The sequence below is a fragment of the Pogona vitticeps genome, chromosome 4 (assembly GCF_051106095.1).
Source record: "Pogona vitticeps strain Pit_001003342236 chromosome 4, PviZW2.1, whole genome shotgun sequence".
Taxonomy (NCBI): domain Eukaryota; kingdom Metazoa; phylum Chordata; class Lepidosauria; order Squamata; family Agamidae; genus Pogona; species Pogona vitticeps.
This window is the reverse complement of record NC_135786.1, coordinates 133,510,505-133,533,262: the sequence shown is the minus strand read 5'-3', so window position 1 is coordinate 133,533,262 and position 22,758 is coordinate 133,510,505. Positions and strand designations below refer to the sequence as shown.

The 22,758-nt window shown below is 41.8% G+C and overlaps 1 protein-coding gene across 3 annotated transcripts in view; it reads right to left on the bottom strand.

Moving 5' to 3' along the window:
* Positions 1 to 22,758, bottom strand: part of RIN2 (Ras and Rab interactor 2) — a 73,068-nt gene that overhangs the window by 31,188 nt on the left and 19,122 nt on the right. For all 3 annotated transcript variants that reach the window (XM_020790518.3, XM_020790517.3, XM_020790519.3), the window contains 5 exons: positions 21,231 to 21,317; positions 8,646 to 8,740; positions 5,148 to 5,340; positions 4,193 to 4,304; positions 3,048 to 3,120 (listed from right to left, as the gene is read on the bottom strand). In XM_020790518.3, the coding sequence (XP_020646177.3) occupies positions 3,048 to 3,120; positions 4,193 to 4,304; positions 5,148 to 5,340; positions 8,646 to 8,740; positions 21,231 to 21,287 (530 nt within the window). In that variant the 5' untranslated portion in view covers positions 21,288 to 21,317. The remainder of the gene's footprint in view (positions 1 to 3,047; positions 3,121 to 4,192; positions 4,305 to 5,147; positions 5,341 to 8,645; positions 8,741 to 21,230; positions 21,318 to 22,758) is intronic.

The window sequence follows — 22,758 nt, the reverse complement described above, 5'->3', positions numbered from 1 at the left end:
AAGGACCTTGCAGTCTTTTAAATTATATTTGAGTTGAGTTTTGAGTGCACACATTCCCTAAGTGCAGACCACACAAAATGGATTATGGCAAATTGCATGAGAAGCTCAGCAGGTCCTTGGAAGGCAAATTATCTTACATGCAACCAACAGGCTCAGTAAAGTAACATGCACTTTGCCTCCACAAAATCTTTAGTTCAATCTGCATTATCTCCTAAATAAAAGTCTGCAGCCTGAAAATCTGAGAAAGATTCTACCAGGCAGTACACCCTTGGGGGGGGGGGGCGCAATGGTCTAACATTCTATAAGGCAGCTACATGTGTCCGCATTTTTATGAAGCAAGACAAAGCAGCACACATTTTGGGCAGGGTTTCTTGAAGAAGGACACACCACATGTTGGGCAGGTTCTGCAGATGGGAGCTCTGCTTGATGCTGGGTATCATAAACAACCACTCCTCCATTTATGGAGAATTTAAAGTGCTCTTTCTTGCAAAACACATCATGAAATCTGCACTGAGACACCCATAAGATGCAGCTATCAATGTCTAGAAAGCCCAGCATCCTTAGCCCTAAGAGAAACAGAGTGTGTGTGTGTAGAGACCATGCATGGGGAACACTCCAATATTTATATTCACATATTTATCTGTTATACTTATATCTCATGCTTCTGCCAAGGACTTCAGCCTCATGGGTTTACCCATGATATGCTCTTCTGTAAAACAGGTCAAGTGGAAAACCATGACTGGCCCATGGACACCCCATGAATTTCATAGCTCACCACAGGATGTAAACCCAGCCTTCCTAGTCTATCTGTAACAGTCCCCCTACCAGTCCACACCCCATGCCTTAGGAAGGAAATGTGATAAAGAATTTGCATGTATACTCCTGAAGTACTGCTGTTGTTTTTTCTGGCATAGTTTTCTCCAGTACGTTTTGTCCAGGCTGCAACAGGTGAAAGGGAAGGTAAGATTGTGTTGGTAACAGATTTAAACTGCATCAAGGAACAAAGTGGCCTTTTTCCAAGATAGATCTATTGTATTCCAAGATAGAATGCCCTCTCCACCGCAGAGCCCGACCGGTGCCTTGGTTTATCCAGCAGCTGAAGGCTATGAAGCGGAATAGAGAAGGCTAGAGAGTGTCTGGAGGCGAAACCTGACAGAAAATAACTCAAAAGCTGCTAAGGTCGCGTCTAGAAATAAATAGGCTGCTAGAAAACCGTACTTCGCTGTCTGGATAAGCGAAGCATCCAATCAGCAGGCGAAACTTTTCCGTATAGTATGCGACCTATCTGGAATTGGCCACAATGACTGGCCTCCATCTAGCATTTCTTGTGACCAATTTGCAGCATTTTAAAAATCAAAAGTGGAGGCCATCTGCTAGGATCTTGCAATCTATTTGAAAACAGAGGATTGAGCTGAGACATCCAGCGCAGTGCCTTGTCCATTGAGAATTATTCAGTTTCAACCTGTGACATCCGCAGAAGTGGACAAGTTCCTTGATCGCTGTCGAGCCATCATCTCCTCCCTTGACCCTTGCCAGGGCTGGCTAATCAAAGCCGCCAGGCCAGTGATAACTGAATGGGCCACCAAAATAATAAATGGGTCTCTTCTTGAGAGCAAGGTTACCCCTGCTCTTAAAGAAAGAGGAACCTTGGACAGGCTCTCTGAGTTGGGGATTGGTGGCCTTGCTTTCGCTTGGCTCCGGTCTTTCTTGGAGGGCCATCCTCAGAGAGTTCAGCTTGGGGAGAATGTATCGGCCTCGTGGTCCCTCAGTTGTGGGGTCCCGCAGGGTTCGATCATGCTGTTTAACATCTATATGAGACCGTGGGGAGAGGTCATCTGGATATGTGGAGATTCGAGTCACCAATATGCTGATGACACTCAGCTGTACATCTCTTTTTTTTCCATCTGCAGCAGATGCCGTTCCATCCCTTGGGTGCTGCCTGGAGGCTGTTCTGCAATGGATGCAGTCAAAGGGACTAAGGTTGAACCTGGACAAGATGGGTGGGTGTCCCCGATGTCAGTGGTTTGGGGAACTGCCTCTCTTTTGGGGGGTGACTTTCACCACGAAGAATTCGGTTTGCAGTCTGGGGGTCCATCTTGACAAGGCGCTTACCATGGAGACCCAGGTAGCGTCCGTGGTTGGGTCTGCCCACTTACATTCTTGGCGGATTGCCCAGCTGTGTCCCTATCTAGATGCAGGTGCACTCACCATGCTGATCCATGTCCTCGTAGTCTCAAGGATAGACTACTGTAATACTCTCTGCGTGGGGCTTCCCTTGAGACCAGTGCAGAAGCTCCAGATGGTCCAGATCACAGTGGACAGGCTATTAACAAGGGTGAAAAGATTTCACCATATTTCCCCCACCTTGGCCACCTTACACTGGCTACCTATCCACTTCCCTACAGCCATTACCTAGCCTATCTCCCACTTTCTTTTTCTCTCTCTCTCTCTCTCTTCTTTTTTCCTTCCCCCATCTTGGATTTTGTGATCAATTTGGATTTTACCTTAGTTTATTTGTATGTTATATGTAAACCACCCAGAGTAGACATGCTCTAGATGGCTGGTATAGAAATCTAATAATAAATAAATAAATAAATAAATAAATAAATAAATAAATAAATAAATAAATAAATAAATAAATAAATAAATCTATATGTGTTTAAATGGAAGAATGGAAGGCCTTTAAATGTGGAAAAAATAAAGTGCTGCTCAAGGACTAAAATAAGCATGAACATGTCTGAATGATTACAATTCAATAGACACAATATAAAAGCAATGCCAAAAAGAAAAGAAAAATAGGTAAATTCCATATTCACTTTTTTTACAAAAATGGGTGGTGTCATCTATGATGGGATCTGCTTTGGGAAGGAGAAGTGATGAACGACAGTGGCACCCAGGCAGCCTAATAAGGCCAACAAAGTAGTCTCTCTCTGTGCCCTATCACCCTTTCCGTAGGCAAGAGCCTTAACATTTGAATCCAGAAATTTTAATTGTAAAGTCAGTCACAATTTCAGTTTAGAGCTAATCTAAGACGTATCATCCCTTACCTGCTAATACAGTAGAAAGCTATAAGCCTGAACAAATCAGCAAAACTTATTCCAGAGCCTTCCAAGGAAAAGGCTGAAAAGTAAAAGAAACTCAGTTACTCAATAAATATTGTTAAACACACCTTCTATGCAATACTGAATCTGCAGCACAAAAATGATCATTTGTACTAAAAATGTGATCTAAGCCAACCGCCTGGAAAGTCAGTGTGAACTTCCTGTGGCAATAGGCTAATGCTTGATCAATGTCCTGAAGTTTACTTAAATGGATCACAAAAGCTGTATTGCACAACAGCAATTGCCCCTGTTTCACAACTTCAGGATGGCACATATCAGCAAATACGATTTATTCTGCTAAAATTCTTTATCCTTGTATCATAGACCCCAGAAACTCATTCAGAGTCACAGGAATGAACCACATTTTATACACATATTCTCTAATGAATAATAATAGATTTTTGGCATACCCCCAAAAAATTCTGCATGCAAAAGTTTCACAATTTTACAAACCCTAAAAAAATTAAGCAGGGTTTATGAGAAGAGATACTGTTCTGGCAACCTGCAAAATAAAAAGCCTAAGCACTTTAATTCAATGCAAATCAATCTTGCTGTGTTTATAGCATGGATAGGAAACACACAGCCCCAAGGGTCATTTTTGTGCCCCCTAAACCTCTCAAATTAAAATAAAAATGCTCAAAAATGCCTTTGTACCCTTTGGGGGTAGAGGGAGTAATTCTGCCATGTTTTGAGGGAATCCCCAACATCTCCTGGGCCCCAATGACCGTGCAATTTTTAAAAATTAAATTATATTCTTCAGTCATACGTGGGTCCAAGAGGGCTTTTTTCAGTTCAAAGTACATTCTAGTTACATCTGCTATTCAGTCAACACCTACTGTAGCAACCTTTAGAGAACATGACCACTAATTTATATTTTTTTAAAAATATATTAATAAACATACCAATTAGGACTTTTAGTTCTGCCCCCTTAGAAGTGTAGCCCTTGGGCTGCTGGCAAATTTGGGCTGTGATCACCCAGAGAATATTACTGTATGACTGACACATGAGAAATGGCAGTCACTCTATAAAGGTATTTTTCTAGTTGTGACAGTGCAGCAAGCAAAAGATAAATATAATAACACTCTACTTACTATATGTGCTTTCTTTTATTGCAAACTCTTTCAGGCACAATCCACATTCATTTGGTAGGCGTAGAGATATGACTTTCTTTTGCATTTTTGTGGATTTCCTAACAAGGAAGGTCTATTAAAATAAAGATGACCAGGAAAAAAGAAAGAAAGAAAGAAAAAGCAAGGGCGTAAATAGATATATTTTTAAGAAATATCCATTTTGTCCTCTATTTTAGCAGTCACACAGAACATCTAACAGACAAACCAGTTATTTATAAATCTATCACTTCCTTGGATAAGGTATTCAGAATTTAAGTAGTTTATTAGCATTGTTCCAAATTCTATCTTCACCTTCTGCTTAGTCATCCTTCTGAAATGTAGGCATGAATTTAAAACAAAGAATTTTACTGGGCCAGTCTTTCAGCTGCACATTAACACTGGCCCTTTTGACTCACATGTACATTCTGTGACAGCCACATCTTGCCTGTGGTATCCCATGCGACTGTGGCATAATATATAGCCACAGCAATCACTGCGAACAGAACTGTCCTCTTCCTCTGTGAAGCAGGGCTCAGAGGCAGAGCACACTTCTACAGAGATTCTCAGGTTCAGACACCAGTTAAAATCCCTTCCACAGACATACATTGCTGGTCTAAATAGATAGGATCAGGCTTGATGACCAATTGTCTGCCACAAATGTGCAACACAAGGGAATATCAGAACTCATGGACAAGGATAGTCACAACTACTGATGATCAAGAAGTTCTCTCTCTTCTTACCTGCATCCTGCTAATAAGGAGAAACATACAAACACATCTTGCAAAAAGGATTCTTATGCCACTTCTGATATATTTGAATGTGTGACACATTCTTTCACCATGTTTGAAACTGAAGCAATTCTGGGCAACCATCAAGTAGAAATACCCCAAATATGTATTGCTACTGTTTTAAAGGTTAAACAAGAGGTCTTTCTTACTCCAGAGGGTTGTGACTGTAGAACTTCCACTGCTTCTGCATCACTCAGGCCAAGCTGTAACCAGATAGGGTGAGTATGAAGAAGCTTATCTAGTATGCTGAGTTTATTCGGCAGGCTGTCATATCCAGAATCTCGAATTATATTTCTAAAATCTTTTTGATCTGGACGCACATCACCTGTATCTTTCTCTAGGCTATAAATAAGAGAAACAAGAACAGGCATTGAACGTTTGAATTTAAATTACTACAGAAACTATCAAAAACTTTTGAACACATAATATAAAGCAAGAGCAAGATGTTTTTGTGCCAAAATCCTGTGGTGCAAGTTACACCTGTGAAAGAGTGATGATGTTATAGATTGGCAAAAGGAAAAGAAACAGGTCCCCCCCCAAAAAAAAACACACCTCTTATCTGCTTCTCAAATAATCTACAGTCATGGCCAAAAATATTGGCACCCTTGCAATTCTGTCAGAAAATGCAGCTTGCCACGAAGCAGACACATGAATTCCTCAGTTGCAGTGCTTATCTATGCTTTTGATAAAATAAATTGCAACTAAGGAAAATATGATAGATATTTCCCTATGACCCAGAGGCACAATTGTACGACATAACAGTGCTTGTGTATTCATTACTCATACATTCATTACTCATGGCTAAGCCACTCTTCCGCAGAGTCAAGATTCTTATTTCCTCTTGCAGACTAGCCACTGGGAAAGGATTCATCAGATTCTTCTCCCATGTTTCTGTTCTTTCCAGTTTATTGTAATACAGTGGTGCCTCGCAAGACAATTTTAATTCGCTCCGCGAAAATCATTGTCCTGTGAAAAAATCATCTTGGGAGGTCCCCTATGCATCGGTCTCAAAAAAAAGAAGTCTTGAGAAGCATCGGTCTAAAAAAAAAATCTTGTGAAGCATCGGTCTCCAAAAATAAATAAATAAATAAAAACCTCTTGCAAAGCACAGTCATAGAAAAAAACACGTCTTGTGAGGTACCATAGTGATCGCAAAAACCAATTGTCTTGCGGATTTTTACTTCTGCGAGGCAATTGTCTAGCGAGGCACCACTGTATATAGCAACCCTGAGTCTCTTTCCACTTTTAATTTCCCTCCAATGAACTGCAGTTGCCAAGAGAAAATGATTTTATCTTTTGGAATTCCTTTTTCTGCCCAAATATGAGGGATTTTGGGGTTCTTTCTTTCTTTCTTTCTTTCTTTCTTTCTTTCTCTCTCTCTCTCTCTCTCTCTCTCTCTCTCTCTCTCTTTCTTTCTCTGTTTATTTTATTTATTTATTTATTTTATTAGATTTATACCCTGCCCATCTACACAGATAGTCTACTCTTAATGTATTGTCAATGATCAATAACATGAAATAGTTTTGGTTACTGAAGATTCTGCCCCATCTTTTATATCTCTGGAAAGATTTCTCTTTATCTTGATGCCGAAGTTCATAAATGAGAATGAATTAACAGTAAGTCCATATCAGTTATGGATGCAATTGTGTTGAGCAGGGGCTGCCTACACGTTGGGAGTGATGTGAGCAAAAGCAGGACAATTGCCACTAATTAAAGTCTTCCTTTGCAATTTTGGGGTGCATCTAACTTCACTGCATTGTGTGCATGCTATGTGCACCCCAAAATCACAGTAGCAATCTTAATCTGTAGCAATCTATGGCTATTAATGACACAATTCCTGTTATACAGGTATACCCCAGCACATTCCACCCAGCATTTTAATTTTAACAAGAAGAAACAGTCCCTAACTTTTCTGTCGTGCTAGTTCACTTCCTATCTGACAGAAAAAGCCACTGAAACAAAAGAGCATGACAATGAATGAGAAAGTTCAAGGCCTCCCCAGCCAGCACACTACCTTTTCATATTAAAATTAGGCTCCCTGCCCTTTTGTCTGTGTATAAATGAGAAATATAAAAACATGTGGCTACCCCTGAAATCTCAGGTTTGTACTTCCCATTGTAGGGCACTGCAGGGCAAATAGCTGTAGAGTGTGTGAATACAGACTACAAAAGGTGCAAAAGAACCCTCACTAATATGTAAAAGGGGGGCAACAAAGCAGGAATTATTAGAGGTATCATTATAAGACTGTGTACCTCTGTGTATCTTCATCTATGAATGCTCTTACATTCACATTTTCCTAAGCTCTCACAATATTGAAAATCTGACAATCAACAGATAACATTTTAGCAAAATTGCTTGTAATGTGAAATTCAAACCCATTTTAGTTATAGAACTAACATGTATCCATTTATATTTGTGACAGATGAGGAGGCTAAAGTGAATTAATAAAAAAGCTTTATATTATTTCAACCTTCTCTGATCTGATTACCTCCCTCCCTCCTGATGTTTTGGACTGCAACTTTCACCAAGCATATCAAAATAGCAAATCATTTTGAGGCATCATAAGAACCGCAGGATACCTGCTTTGAAAAGTTTTTTTAAAAAATATAATCTATTGTCAAGACTATAGCACTCTTTGACCTATGAAACAACAACAAAAATGGAAACATTGAGAAAATCTAAACAATTATTTTTAAAACCTAACTTTTAAAAAATGCTTTTTTAAAAAAGGACATGTGAATAGCACATGTCATACGTGTTTACAATGAAAAGCCAGGAAAAGTTGATGAGGTTTTGAAACCTCCTTAAGAGCACCCAGACCTAGATAGCCAAAGGTATTGACAGCTCCTGGGAAGAAGTTCTGAGTAGAAACTACCACTGAAAATGCCCTATCTCTACTATCTACCATCCTGACTGATGTTGATGAAAGATCAGTAGACAAGGCTGAATAAATTATCTTAAGACATGGAGAGATACATATGAACATTAGGAGAAGTTATAACAAAATAAAATGGGTATACTTCAAGTTGAGATCTTTAAAACTATTTTTTCAAGGCAGTAAAATCTTACAGTACAATCTGAAATCACCAGCACTTAAGCAGAAATTATATTGCAGTGCTGGCTTAAACTGAAAATAAATTATACTTATTGTGGGTCCCCCAGCCCCATCTACAACAAAATAATATGCCATTCTTCACTGTCTTCAGTATATTTAATAAACTGAACACTATTTGCTTCCTCAAGTTTCATAGTTTAGTACCATGCTTAAGTTGAAATCCTTCAGTAACAAAATCCACAACCTCAATTAATTTCTGCATTCTGTACCTACATATTTCACATGTTGTTAGAGATACTTTTTTTCATTAGGCAGCTATATTTTAGGAATCTTTCATTCTTATAGGAAGCTGGGAGTACACACACACACAAAAGGAAATGGAAATCACACACACACATGCAATTTCACACAAGCACAAACGGCCTTAACATTTTTTCAAAGGATGGAACATTACTTCATAACTCTCAAACTAAAAACCAATCAACATGGTAGTACTAGTAAGGAATATTGTCGGAGCTAACACAGCACCCCCACCCCCAAAACATTTACCATACAACGCTACCTAGTGCTAACATGAACAACTGTAATTCACCTTTGTAACTTGGAGAGTCCATCTTCCAGCACCAGATCTGTTTGTACCATTTCTTGTTTCAGTTCTCCGATCTCTGAAGCAATTGTGTCAATTAGCTAGAAGGGCAAAGTTATTATGACGTCAAGTAAGTACAAGAGGCGTGGAAATAAATGGACAGACAATATGAATCACTCATGATAACAACCTGTTTCCCCTCTTTCGGTTTTGACTTCCCTTTCCTGAGAAGAGAACAGGACAAGGAGAAGACTTAACTAACTCCCAAAGGCAGAAAAAACAATGCAGGCAACTCCAGGAAATTCCACCTTATTTATAAAATTTACATTTACAAATATTTATGATACTTATAAATATATGTAACATTTATAATATTTATAAAAATAATAATGTATAATATTTCGGTGCCTTCCCAACTAAAAAAACAAACACAAAATCTTAACACGTAAGCTTTAAAATGCCTAGAATACAATCCGTCTTTCAGTCGCAGAGTGAGATGGGCAAAATGGGCTCTTCACATGTTGTTGGACTGCAATTTCCAGCACTCTTCTTGTGTTAGTTGAAGCTGCCTTGCAGTCCAGCAACATCTGAAAGAACACACTTTCCACAGCCCTGTTGCAGAGGATTGGGCATATGCTTAAACTGCTTTCTTAAAGATACACAATCTTCTATGGTGTGTCAAATATTTGATTCAATTTAATACATTAACCCAGTAGTTCCCACCCTTGAGTCCCCAGATGTTTTTGAACTGCAACTCCCAGAAATCCTGGCCAGCACAGCTAGTAGTGAAGGCTTCTGGGAACTTTAGTCCAAGAACCTCTGAGGACCCAAGGTTGGGAGCCACTGCATTTATGCAGCAATCCCTGCAGGAACCCTCCAAGCTAAGGTAAGTCATTTAATTATTCACAGACACGTTGCTGGCTATGACTGAGAACCACAAGGCCACCCGTGGAGATCAGGGCTGTAATGAAACTGGTCCAGGACCTTGTTGTCTCTTTGCCCCTTTGCTTTACTGGTTGAGACCCTCGGTATGATGAAGAAAGCAAATCTTGGCGTATTCCATCACATTCAATGCAGCCTATTATCACTAAACCAAGGCCTTCTTTTTTCCCCAATATCTCATAGTAGTAAGGCTAAATTTCTCCTACAGTCCTGGTAAAGAAAAATATGTGAGTACCTAGTTACTGATTAAACCCACTCAATGGATATTTTTCTAGTAATGGCCTACTTTAATGACAAATCCAGGGACATTCTATCAAGTTGTCGGTTTTAAAAAAAGTAACAGTCTCAGGGTATGGACTGTCACCAGCACCATACTCAATCCTATTAAAAATGCCACACATAAAGAGCAATTCGCCTTAGGAGGAAAAAGGTCCCACTGACACCAGAGGAAGTCATGAGGCTCCCTCTACAGTGGGGTCTTGACTTAAGAACGGCTCGAGTTAAGAACATTTTGACTTAAGAACCGCTCTCATAGGAAAATATTGACTTGACTTACATACTTAGATTTGAGTTAAGAACTGAAAAAAAACCACGTGGGAGGCAGGGAAAGTGCAAAATGTGAACTTTCAGTTAACTGTTGGCCAGTGAAAAGGGTGCCTGTCTGCTTCCTCACTCCTCCCAGCATTTAGAGAGTGGATTGGGAGACAGTCTTCGGACTGCCTGGTACTGTACTGCCTGGACTGTATTTTCCCTGCCTTCCCTGAACCTTTCTTGGCCTAAGAAAAAAAGAAACAAAATATCCCCCTCTAGTGGTTGAAGGCGGAATAGCAGCTTCCCATTAGTTTCTATGGACGGAAAAGAGCAGATACGGATCAAATGGTTTTCAATGCATTCCTATGGGAAATGCAGATTTGACCTGAGAACTTTTTGACTTGAGAACCGCCTTCCAATACAGATTAAGTTCTCAAGTCAAGACCCCACTGTGTAAGAAAAGAAACTCAAATCTGACAGAGCTCGGCAAGTTACATTTTTGAAGGATGACTCCCAGAATCCCCCAGCCAGCTGATCATGCTGACTCTGGGTTTCTAGCAATTGCAGTCCAAAAGAGTAACTCTCCCAATCTCTGGGGAAGAGATGTTCAGATAACATATTGATGAGAACATAACATCTTTATGAGAACTCACTATGTCACAAAACAATGAGAAAATTTCCAGCTTCCCTTTAACTTGCTACAGTATTTTGTGACTTCCTGGTTAAGTATCATTAAAAGTATTACCTAACTATGGACCCATTAAAACTGATTTTGATTTTCCCTCCGATCCTGAGGGCACATTGAGTCTACTTCTCCCTTCTAACTGGCTTGATATTTTGAACAGAAGAGATGGAAAGAATGGAGGTAGGTCATGAATCATGGGCCAGTTTTTGGTGATCACCTAGTCCCTGCTGGGATTTCACAAGAAATGCTGGACTGGGTGAACTTCCATCTAATGGAGGAAGGCACTTCCAAAGTTCTTTAAGCAAGAATGTGTTCCCAAGATTCCAGAGAATGGATTAGGAAAGTCACAGGAAACCTTTACCCTTTACATGTAAAACTTGCTGTTGAGTCTTAGGGATTTAAGAGGAACAGCAGAAAGACTGAGCCCATAGGTGGTCAAGATTGTAAGGAAGAGGCACAACTGTGGTTTTTTTTTTTTAAAGCTACACAATAGTGTTTGTGTATGAACTGACTTTATGCATAATGTCTCATAGCAACACATCACTTATCAAGGAAATGGACAATACAGCTAGGGAGCAGATGTCAAGGAAGTCTCCCTCCCTGTTTCCCAGAAAAAGAAGGGTCTCGCTGGAAGAAAAGAGGGCAGCTTCTTCACTACTGCTGTGCCACATCTTACTGCTGTGTTCAAGAGTGTCAGGGACCAATCCGAAGGCAATGGTTCTGTGAGTGCCAGGTATGCTCAGGGCTGCTGCAGTTTTGGCACTCCAGATGTTTTGGACTACAACTCTGATAGCCCGTTATCACTGACTATGCAGGCTGGAGATTCTAGGAGCTGAAGCCCAAGATATCTGGACTGTCAAAAGTTCACCATCTTGTATACAATACGTTCATGGTCTTTGTTAGTGATTTTCTTCACTGTTGCATTCAGTGTTCATATGCCCCCTGCTGGACATAAGGGCACACTGCGCTACAAGTTTGACATTGTTCAATAACAGAAATAACAAATCAGTGAAATGCCCCGTGTGTGTGTGTGTGTGTGTGTGTGTGTGTGTGCATTGTGCATATGCACATGCACTCACATGCCCATGTGTATAATGAGAGTTTTTATAATGGAGAAGGTTCCAGTGAGCCTAAACAAACACTGTGCTTCTCATGGATTTCCAGCCAAGGTATATACTCTATAAGGTATTAGCTGACTTGCCCCCCTACTGTCAAATGTTCTTCAATGTCATGATTACCATCCCCCCCAAAAAAAAACACTAAATGGTAACCACTTGCTGACATGGAAGTTAGTACAAAGGTGCCCTTTTATTTCCAGGATGAACTCAACATGCCATGGCCTGTAATGAACCTGATGCCTGCAGACGAGGGATAAGGTTTGGTGCCTCTCTACTGTCCTCTGGACTACAGGCAGCTGAGCATTGAGTAAAAACCATACAATTCAGTGGGAGTGATACAGAACTGAGTAATGTACACTCTGGCTCCTGTTTCTCAGTGTGACACTTTTCAGACCTTCTCTTTTGGTGTTTTGTCCACCAGAGGGCTCCATACCACACATTCTAAACACAGATGATCAATAACTATGATCATCATCAGTATGCAGTATAGTCCAGTCTTCACTCAGCAGTTCACACAAACAAAATATTTTGTCATCTGTTTATATCTGACTTTCCTGTGCACTTAGCACCAACATGAAGTTTGCCAGGTATACAATGAGTGTGGGTGGCTGAAGCTTCCCCCCACCAAGTAACAGACACAACCCAACATCTATGAGCCAGACACATTTGTTAGAAGTACTCACCACATACCAAATTACCTATCTGTGTTGGAAACATGTGCAACAAAACATGCTGTATTTCCATTTCTGCAGGGAACACTCCCTGCTTCCCTTCACTTGTAAAACTGGCAGTTTGAGCATATCTGAACAGATGAAAGTAAAGCCTATCAACCAGTAGCTTCAAATATTCTATGAAAACACAACGAACAGTTGCCAACTTAGAAGGGGAAGGGCATTTGTTTTTCAGTGCGTCACCCAAAAGTACCGCAATTTGGAGGTTGAGAAGAGAGGAGGGCCTCAGTCAGAGGGTGAATAGTAGGAAGATTCCAAGCTCTTTTCTAAAAAGATTTTAAAAATCTTTTTAGAAAACCCATTAGTCATTTTGTTAGAAGTAAAATTTGATAGAATATTTTGTTCAAGTAGTTTCTGACTGGTAAACTTGCTTCTCCCTTCCATCAAGTACAAAAACCGTAGACCAAACTAAGAAATAGCAGGTGCTTTACATTTAACAGTGGTGCCTCCCTTAACGGGCGCCCCGATGAGGATTTTGCAATTGCTTTTGCGATCGCATTGCGATATTCCCTATGGGGGGAAATCGCTTTGCGATGATTGCGGGAAGATATCATCGCAAATGCCCCATTTTTGCCCAGCTGATCGGTGGGGCTTCGGGATGATCGGGAGGGGAAGCGCTGTGTTGCCTCCCGAAGCCCTGCTGATCAGCTGGGCGAAAATGCCGGCTTTGGAATGATGGGGGGAAGCCATCCCCCGCTGTCCTCCTGAAGGCCCCATTTCCCCCAGCTGATCAATGGGGACTTTGGGAGGACTGCGGGGGAGGGCTCCCCGCTGTCCTCCCGAAGGCCCCATTTTCCCCCAGCTGATCGGCGGGGACTTTGGGAGGACCGCGGGGGAGGGCTCCCCACTGTCCTCCCAAAGGCCCCATTTTCGCACAGCTGATTGGCAGTTTCAAAATGGCTGCCCGCTGTGTTGCCGCACTTTAGAGGCACCAAAAATGGCCGCCCCTATGGAGGATTTTCACATAAGGTGCGTTTTTAAGCCCATAGGAATGTATTAAACATATTTTAATCCATTTCTATGGGCTTTTTAAACTCGCTTAGCGATGAAATCGCTTAGCGACTTTTTTCCTGCACGGATTAACGTCGCTAAGTGAGGCACCACTGTATATAATTACAACTGTATTGAATAATTATACCTACATTTGTCAAACCTATATATATGCTCTGGCTGAGCTGTAATGATTCCTTACTGCATTCTTCCCCACAGCAGTTTCTATACACCAGTCAGGACAGAAAATGAACTAATGCAGGACAGATCCGGATAAACAAAATGGTGCTGTGCTGCAAGTTAGATAAAAGCTCTGTGAAATCTGTGAGATAATTAAAAACTATAGGATAGGGTATATTTTCCCTTAGGAGGGAAAAGTCAAGAATAGCACACCAAATTCATACTTTGATTCTTAATAGACATGTAACGTAAAAGAGAGATGCAACTTTTAAGCTATCTCTTACAAATTATAGAAACAATTATGTTTTTCTGCAACACTACAAACTGGCAGGGGGATTTCACAGCTAGAAGGGTTTTACTGAACTTATGTCACACTTATGTCACACCATCGCAAGGAAAACAAAAAGTTGTAATGGCATCCAGTGTTCCATGCTGCTGAACAGTGTATCTCTGGAGGTGTGTGTGTGTGGGGAAATACCCCTTCCCAGGGGGTATACTCACCATACTCTCTAAGGAGTAATGCACAAGGGACAACATGCCAAGAGTGAGAAGAACCAGTCTTGAATGGCCATGATGACTCCACACACTTATCCTCCCCCATGCATTCCTTCTCTCTAATATACACTATTAATTTAAGCATGCACTACTCCCCTTTCACTTCAATTTTCTTTATGACACTGTCTTCCATTTGATTCAACATGAGTTCCTTCCAATGCCAATTACAGGAGTTGGAGTCCCTATTTAGACTGGGTTTCTGTTTTTGGGAGGGAGCACTTTAATCTTCTATTGTGGTCTCAAGTGGGATTACTCAAAATTTACACAGAACAGCCATATTTCCTTGGAGCGAAAGGGGGCCGGTGGCAACTTTCAATGCCAGAATTCTGATCTTGATTGGGAGCCCATCTCCTGCGGTGCAGCTCCTCTTCTGTGCTGGATAGGAAGGAAGAAAAACATCTCTCCCCAACACCAGCACAAAGCACACAAGAAGGACTTCTGAGAGTTCAGCATATTCTTGTGGCATATTAGCTATTTCCTTCTTATGTCAACTAGTAAAGCTTGTTTCAGGCCTTGATAAACAGCCAACAAAAGCAGCATAGCTGTGTTTTTAGATGTCAGTTTCACTTTGCACATTTTCAGTATCAGGGGATTTTTAATATTGCAACAATGGGCCATTTGATGCCATAATTCAGGAATTTACTCTCATCGTTCTATCTCAGATATTTATTTATTTATTTATTTAATTTATTTAACTTACATACCGGCCACTCTACCCAAAGGTCTCTGGGTGGCTTACAACAGTTATAATACAATAAAAAAGATAAAGCAATTAAAATACAAATAAAACAGTTGATATTATTTCAATTAAAAGCCTTCTGGGACAGGAAGGTTTTGACCTGGTGCCGAAATGTCATCAACATCGGCACAAGACAAATCTCAATTCGGATGGAGTTCCATAGTCTGGGGGCAGCTGCTGAAAAGGCCTTTTGTCTACAAACCATCCCTTTTACCCCCTTGAGGGACGGCTCTTTCAAAAAGGCCCCCTAGCTAGATCTTAACTGCTGGGTAGGCTCATATGGAAGGAGGTGGTCCTTCAGGTATCCAGGGCCCAAGCAGTTTAGGGCTTTGTATGTCAAAACAAGCACTTTGAATTGGGCCCGGACAGGAACTGGTAGCCAATGTAATTTAAACAGAATCGGCTTGATATGTCCCCTAGCGGCCCCACCACTAGATTCTGGACCAGTTGCAGTTGCCGGACTGTCTTCAAAGGCAGCTCCACATGGAGCGTATTGCAGTAATCTATCTGAGATGTTACCAGTGCATGTGTAACTGTCATGAGACTCCACTCATCCAGGTAGGGCCATAGCTGGTATAATTTCCGCAGCTGAAGGAAGGCACCCCTGGCCACCGAGTCTACCTGGGCTTCCAGAGTTAGATTGGGATACAGGAGCACCCCCAGGCTGTGGACCCTGTCCCTTAAGGGGAGTGTAACCCCATTCAGGGCAGGGAAATGGCCCTCCAACCTGTCCGGCGAAGCACCCACTAATAGTACTTCCATCTTGTCTGGATTGAGTTTCAATTTATTAACCCTCATCCAGTCCATTATCAGGTCCAGACACGAGTTCAGCACAGAAACCGCCTCACCTGGATTGGTGGAAAATGAGAGGTAGAGCTGAGAATCGTCAGCATATTGCTGACTCCTCAGCCCAAACCTCCCGATGACCTCTCCCAGCAGTTTCATGTAGATGTTAAACAGCATGGGGGACAGTATCAAGCCCTGAGGAACCCCCTGACATAAACGCCATGGGGACAGAGCAACTGTCCCCAAGCACCACCCTCTGGATGCTGTCAGCTAGGAAGGAGTGGAACCACTGTAAAGTGGTGCCCCCAACTCCCAACCCAGCCAGCCTATCCAGAAGGACACCATGGTTGATGGTGTTGAAAGCCACTGAGAGGTCCACGAGTATCAACAGGGACCTGTTGATCACACTGCCCCTGTCTCTCTCCCGGCAAAAGTCATCATACAGGGCGACCAAGGCAGTCTCCGTACCACAACCCGGCCTGAAACCCAATTGAAATGGATCCAGAAAATCCGTTTCATTCAGCAGCCCCTGGAGTTGCCCGGCCACAACCCGCTCCATCACTTTGCCCAAATAAGGGAGGTTTGCCACTGGTTGGTAGTTAACCACCAGGCTTGGGTCCAGATTAGGCTTTTTAAGGAGTGGCCGAATTACTGCCTCTTTCAAGGTGGTAGGGACCACTCCCTTTCTCAAAGAGGCATTCACGGCTCCTGGACCCAAGTGCGAACCCCCCTGGCAGATCTTCCAATTAGCCAAGATGGGCAAGGGTCGAGCAGAGTGGTGATAGAACGGACAGATCCAAGCACCCTGTCCACGTCCTCCAGTCTCAACAATTGAAACTCATCCATTAATATTTGACCTAAGCACCACACACTGGACATATTCTCTGATTCTGCAGTAATGGTGTAGTTCAACCCACTGCGAATCTGAGTGATTTTTCCTTCAAAATGAATGGCAAACTCATCACAGCGAGCTGATGAGCAGTCCGGGACCTCCACCAGATTTCCCGGTTGAAGAAGATCCCAGTCCACTGAAAACAGCTCTGCTGGACGACATTCTGAGGAAGCAATACGGCTGGAAAAATATTGCCGTTTCGCCAGCCGTATTGCCATAAAATAAGCCCAATAATGGGCTCTAAGTCGTGTTAAATCGGACTCCCAGTGGGATTTCCTCCACCTGCACTCCAGCCGTCTCCCCTCTCGCTTCACCACCCGCAGTTCAGAAGTATGCCAAGGAGCTGTCTGGGCTCTGCGTGCAGAGAGAGGGTGCTTAGGTGCAATCATGTGAACCGCTTAGGTCATCTCCCTATTCCATAGGGAGACCTGAGCTTTGACAGGAGCGCCAACCATATCAGACAGATAATCCCCCAGAGCATTCAGGAGACCATCTGGATCCATTAGTCTCCGAGGGCAGATCATCTTAATAGATCCCCCACCCTTGCAGAGGAGAGAAGAAGCTAATAGACTAAACTTGACCAGGAAGTGGTCTAACCATGACAGTGGGGTCACGACCAGCTACTCCACGTCCAAACCACCACCTTCCAGTCCCATTGAGAAAACCAGGTCCAAAGTATGGCCCTTCTCATGCATCATGCCGATGACACCTTGAGACAGCCCCATGGTTGTCATGGCGGCCATGAAGTCCTGAGCCACCCCAGTCAAGGCAGCCTCAGCATGGATGTTGAGGTCCCCCAGCATCAACAGCCTGGGAGTCCTCAACACCTCCTCAACACCAGATCCCAGCTCAGGCAGGGAGACTGTTGGTACGCAACAGGGTGGACAGTACACCAACAGAATCCTTAATCTGTCTCACAAGCCCAATACACAATACAGGCCCTCAAGACCTCCTCTCAAAGGGAAAGGAAGCCTGGTCAAGGAGATGGAACTCCTATAGACTAGAGCAACTCCCCCTCCCCAACCCTCTGAGCGACATTGGTGCTGGACCGAGTACCCAGGCAGACACAGCTGGGAAAGGTGGACACCACCCTCCTCTCCCACCCAGGTCTCAGCAACGCACGCCAGGTCAGCACCCTCATCCAGAATTGCATCATGGATGAGCGCAGTCTTATTTTGTACTGACCTGGCGTTCATATATAATGCAGGAAAATGTTAACAGGAAAACAGGCAGAGTAAAAAAGCAAGTGTGGGTGAGGCGGCAATAAGAGATGATTTTGGGAAAGACCAGGAAAACCTGCTGAAATTTAAATAGACAAGTGGGAAAAGAACAAAGCCTGGGTGTGATGTTTTATAAGATGCCAAAGTGCTGTAAACAGCTGAAGCTTCCAGATCCAGTTGCAGACATAGTGAAAATGGAGGCAGGGGTGAGACATATAATTAAAATAAGGACAACAGCTGATACAGCACTCTCAAAGTGCACTGCCATTCTATTACGCATAAACAGACTACAAAGGTTTGAAAGCTAGACCATTTCTAGATTATATGATTGCTACATCTACATCTATGTTACCTCACCATGTCCTCCTCCAGCAAACCCTCTAGGATGGGAGGTGTATGCTGTGCTTAAATAATGTCTTGGGATTTTGGTCCAGTCCAAATTCGCTGGCTCAACCAGATGTGAGGACACTTACACACAGCACATTTACATGACAATAATTGTGTCAATGGTCTCTGTCTCTCTGTACATGTTAGAATAAATATCACCTCTAATCCAGACTCTACTAAGGAAAGAAGGCAGGCTTTTAAACATTTGTTGAGCTGCAATTTGGACTAGGGGTTCCATGCCTCTAAAGGGAAAGACACCACTGGCACCAAAGAAGGTTTTCCTCACAGCACAAGGAACAAGTGAGGGTTGACAGATCCAGACTAAGATCTCACTGGGTAGCAAGGAATAAAGAATTCTCATTCAGATTAGCATCCTCCCAACTACAGTGGGGTCTCTACTTAAGAACGTCTCTACTTAAGAACAATCCAACTTAAGAACAGCTCCATTTGCTAAATTTTGCTTCTACTTGAGAACAGAAATCCAAGATAAGAACAGGGAAAAAAAACTTTCCTGCTCTTTTTTTAACCTTAGGTCATCTTAGGTTAAAAAAAATTCTCCCCCTAGTAGTAGAGTACGTATTAACCAGCTTTGCATTAGTTCCTATGGGAACTAATGCTTCAGTGTACGAACGCACACTCTACATAACAAAAAAACAGCCAGAACGGATTAATTGGTTTTCAGTCCATTCCTATGGGAAATTTTGCTTCAACTTAACAACGTTTCAACTTAAGAACACCATTCCAAAACGGATTAAGTTCTTAAGTAGAGGTTCCACTGTACTGTTTTCTTCTAAAAACAAAAGAAAAAAAAATCAAGAGATGGAGATGAAATTGCCTCAGGTCTAAAGGAGAGCCAAGCCTCAAAAGGAAATGATAGCAATATACTGTAGACAACCCCCATCAAAATTACATCAGACATGAATGCCTCTGGCCAAAGAGTCATTTCACAAAATAGCTCTCCTTTAGAGAGAGGCCAGATAAACTTAATCATGTTTTGTTGTTATGCTAAACAGATTGTCTCAAGGTCTGAGAAAGCAAGACTATCCTAGAATGGTTGGCCTATCATCTTCTTCCTGTATAGTAAATGGCCCATTCCATGCCAATTGTCTCTGGATTAGCCATGTGGGAAAACAATGGACAAGACAAGGCAAAACACAAGATCACTAGGTCTGCTTGGCCAAAAACCTATAAAAGACATACAGCAACCAAATTAGTTGTTCAGGCTCATTTCAAGTTCAGATTCAGGATCCAGTTCTTGCTGCTTAAGCCCCTCCAGCTGAGCTGGACTCCCAGTGCTCCCCAATTCCAGAACAGTCTAAGGAGAGGTCATCTTTGTCACAAGTAATTTGTCTTCTGGAAGTATATTCCCTCTACGTTGGTGGCTCCCCAGCATATATATATATATATGTGTATGTGTGTGTGTGTGTGTGTGTGTGTGTGTGTGTGTGTGTGTGTGTGTGTGTGTGTGTGTGTGTGTGTGTGTGTGTGTGTGTGTGTGAGATTTAAGGAAAGTTCTTTCCTTTGAACCATCTTGGCTATGCACATTTGCTTCTTTTGAGCCTATTATTTCCCCATATTAGTTATATAGTTAGTTGTAAATCTGCTTTATTTTAATTCTTTTGTGTTCAATAAAATTCACCCTATGAATAGCTCTGTGTGAGTGTGATATAGGGAGTAAACTGTGCAAGAGAGATGACTGTCTTCATGTTGTTACTCTTGAAAATAACATGTACACTGACTGTATTACAAAAGTATAAACAGTAAAAGCAACCACATCATCCTAGAATTGTAGTGGTAGCTTTCATAAGCAACATAATGAGTCTAAGGGAACTTTCTGGAGTCCCAGATGATACTTCTTATTCTTGCAAGGGCTTGATCCATGGGTCCAATATTTCACTGCCAAAAGAGAGAAGCCTAAATGTTTACCTGTGGCTAGCATTGTAACAACAGAGAGTATCCATTACCCACCAATTCTTGCAAGGGGAGTGAGGACAAGAAGAAAACTCAGATACAGCCAAGAATCCTTCTTGTTTTTGTAGTCTGCAGCCTAATTTTTTCCCCTGAATGAGGGAGATGGTTTAAATGCCTGGACAGCCCTGCTTCACTTGCCAAGCACAGGAACTGACTTCAATCAAAATAAAGCCACTATTTCCACAGCTGAGGTGGATGTTTAAAATTAGACTGTAAGTAGAAGTTGTTATTGTCATATTTTAAGGGACATTTTCAAATCATCCATCTCAGAACAAAATTTGCAGCAGCTAGCAGCTCATTTATGGCAAAGAAGTAAAATCATAAATGCTCTTTATCTGAAAGATTTCAACAAATGGATAGTTTTTTGTCTCCTGTTATCTGAGCTTGAAACTACAGCTATCGTGTCTGCATGTGTGTATGTCTGCATATATTCTATACCACAAGCTGACAAGAACAGCATAAAATCCATCTGCCTGTATTTATTTTAAAAACCCACATAATTGTTTAAATAAAAACATAACATTATGTAGATTTCACTTGAATCCAAAATTAAACCAGCTGAATGAAAAGCAATAGCAGTATGTTTACAGCAGTATGCCCAGCCAGCTCCCTTAACGCATGTCTGCAGCTTAATGCAGTTTCCCATCCATAGAAAGCATATGTTATTCTTTATGTTGTTCTGATTGAAAAAACCTGACCCATCAAAACAAAGAGTTCACTGCCCCGAAAGCCAGGTTTCCTTACTCCAACTCTGTCCAAATTCTGTGGCTGAACATAATTAGCAGTGTAACAGAGAAGCATCTTACAGTTCAAAGCAAAGTATGCTGCCTCCTTACTGAAAGAAAGGATCAACTTTTTACTTACTTTAAAAAAGCTCCCTCTCTCACCGAGACACTGGGCTTCCATTTTTGAAGCTGACATTTTCTCTGGGAAAGCTGCACTGAGCTCCTCCTAGAAGCGGAGACATTTTTAATGGTTAGTCCAGTCTGTAGGAAATTCCTTTCAAAGCCACAGGAACAGTCACAACAACAGTTTTGCCAAGATCTTTTCCCCGTCAACAACACAGTGCCATTTATTTCCTACCAGAGGCTTTAACATATTCTTTTGGCCTATCATTGTGAGCTGCCCTTCAAAGAAAACTACTGGCATTTCCCCCTCCTCACTAAGGATCCCACAAGTTGCTTTGGGTGGATTTTAAAAGGCTCATTAAAGAAGAATGCAAAAGCATAATGCCTGCTTTGTTTACTTGACCTCAACCTGAAGTGCACATTGAGCAAATACTAGAGGGTCACTGCAATCCTAAGATTATACTGTAGCTCTAATGTGCTAGCAAACAGGTCTGCAGCAGGATCTTTTTTTAAAGAGATTGCTTGCAACAACTTACTGACTGATAAAACCCACTAATAATTTTCACTGACAGAACTGAGCATAAAATCTTTAAAGATGAATGCCTCTGAACACATACAGAGTGTATCAGTTACTGCCAAGAAATCTGGGGTTACAATAGTTATGACTAGAAGCTTTCACTCCTGCTCTCAGATTAAAGAACTACAGAGTTCTGCGTCTTAGTAGCCCAGTTTCTCTATCTCTGGTGCTATTCTCCTACACCCAAAAGTAAGTGTCATAGATACAGCTGAGTTTAACTTCCCAGTGACTTACATAAAATAATAACTACAGGAGGCTATCAATTTGATTGTATAAGCAACTGAAAACCAGGGGCGGAGCTTTTCCTTGTGGTTTATTTCCTACCCTTCTCCATCAAGGAATGCCAGAGGACAGGCATAAGTACCTGGACCTTTTCTTACTGGATAGAAACAGAAACAGCAGGAAAGGAAAAATATTAAACTCCTCCCTTACAATCATCCTCTTCCTCCTGCTGTCTGTAAAAACAATCCAAAACAAAACAAAACCAAAATCTTCAGAAGATGCCCCAGCATGTAACATAGTTTGTGCCTCAAAATTCACCCAACTAGGATACAACCTGGAGCTGCAGGTAGAAAATTCATGTTAAATAATATGCCTATTTAAATAACTGCCTTCATTCCAGTATTCTGCTTTAAACCTTTTATCACTTGTCTTACAGATAAAGATGAATTTGTTTGGTTGTAGGTTTTTCCGGCTGTTTGGCCATGTTCTTTGTGGGATAGTTGACTATCTGCAGTATCACAAACTGCACCAGAGCACAGACAGAGTTCTGACTCCTGTCCTCTAAAGATGCTAGCCACAGAGACTGGCGAAACGTTTGGAAGAAAAACCTTAAGAACATGGCCAAAGAGCCCAAAAAAACGCACAACAACCATTAGATCCCGGACATGAAATCCTTCAAGAATACATGAGTTTGTTTACCAGTGCAACTAGTGCTGGGTGGTTTGGTGCCCCACCTCCTCCAACA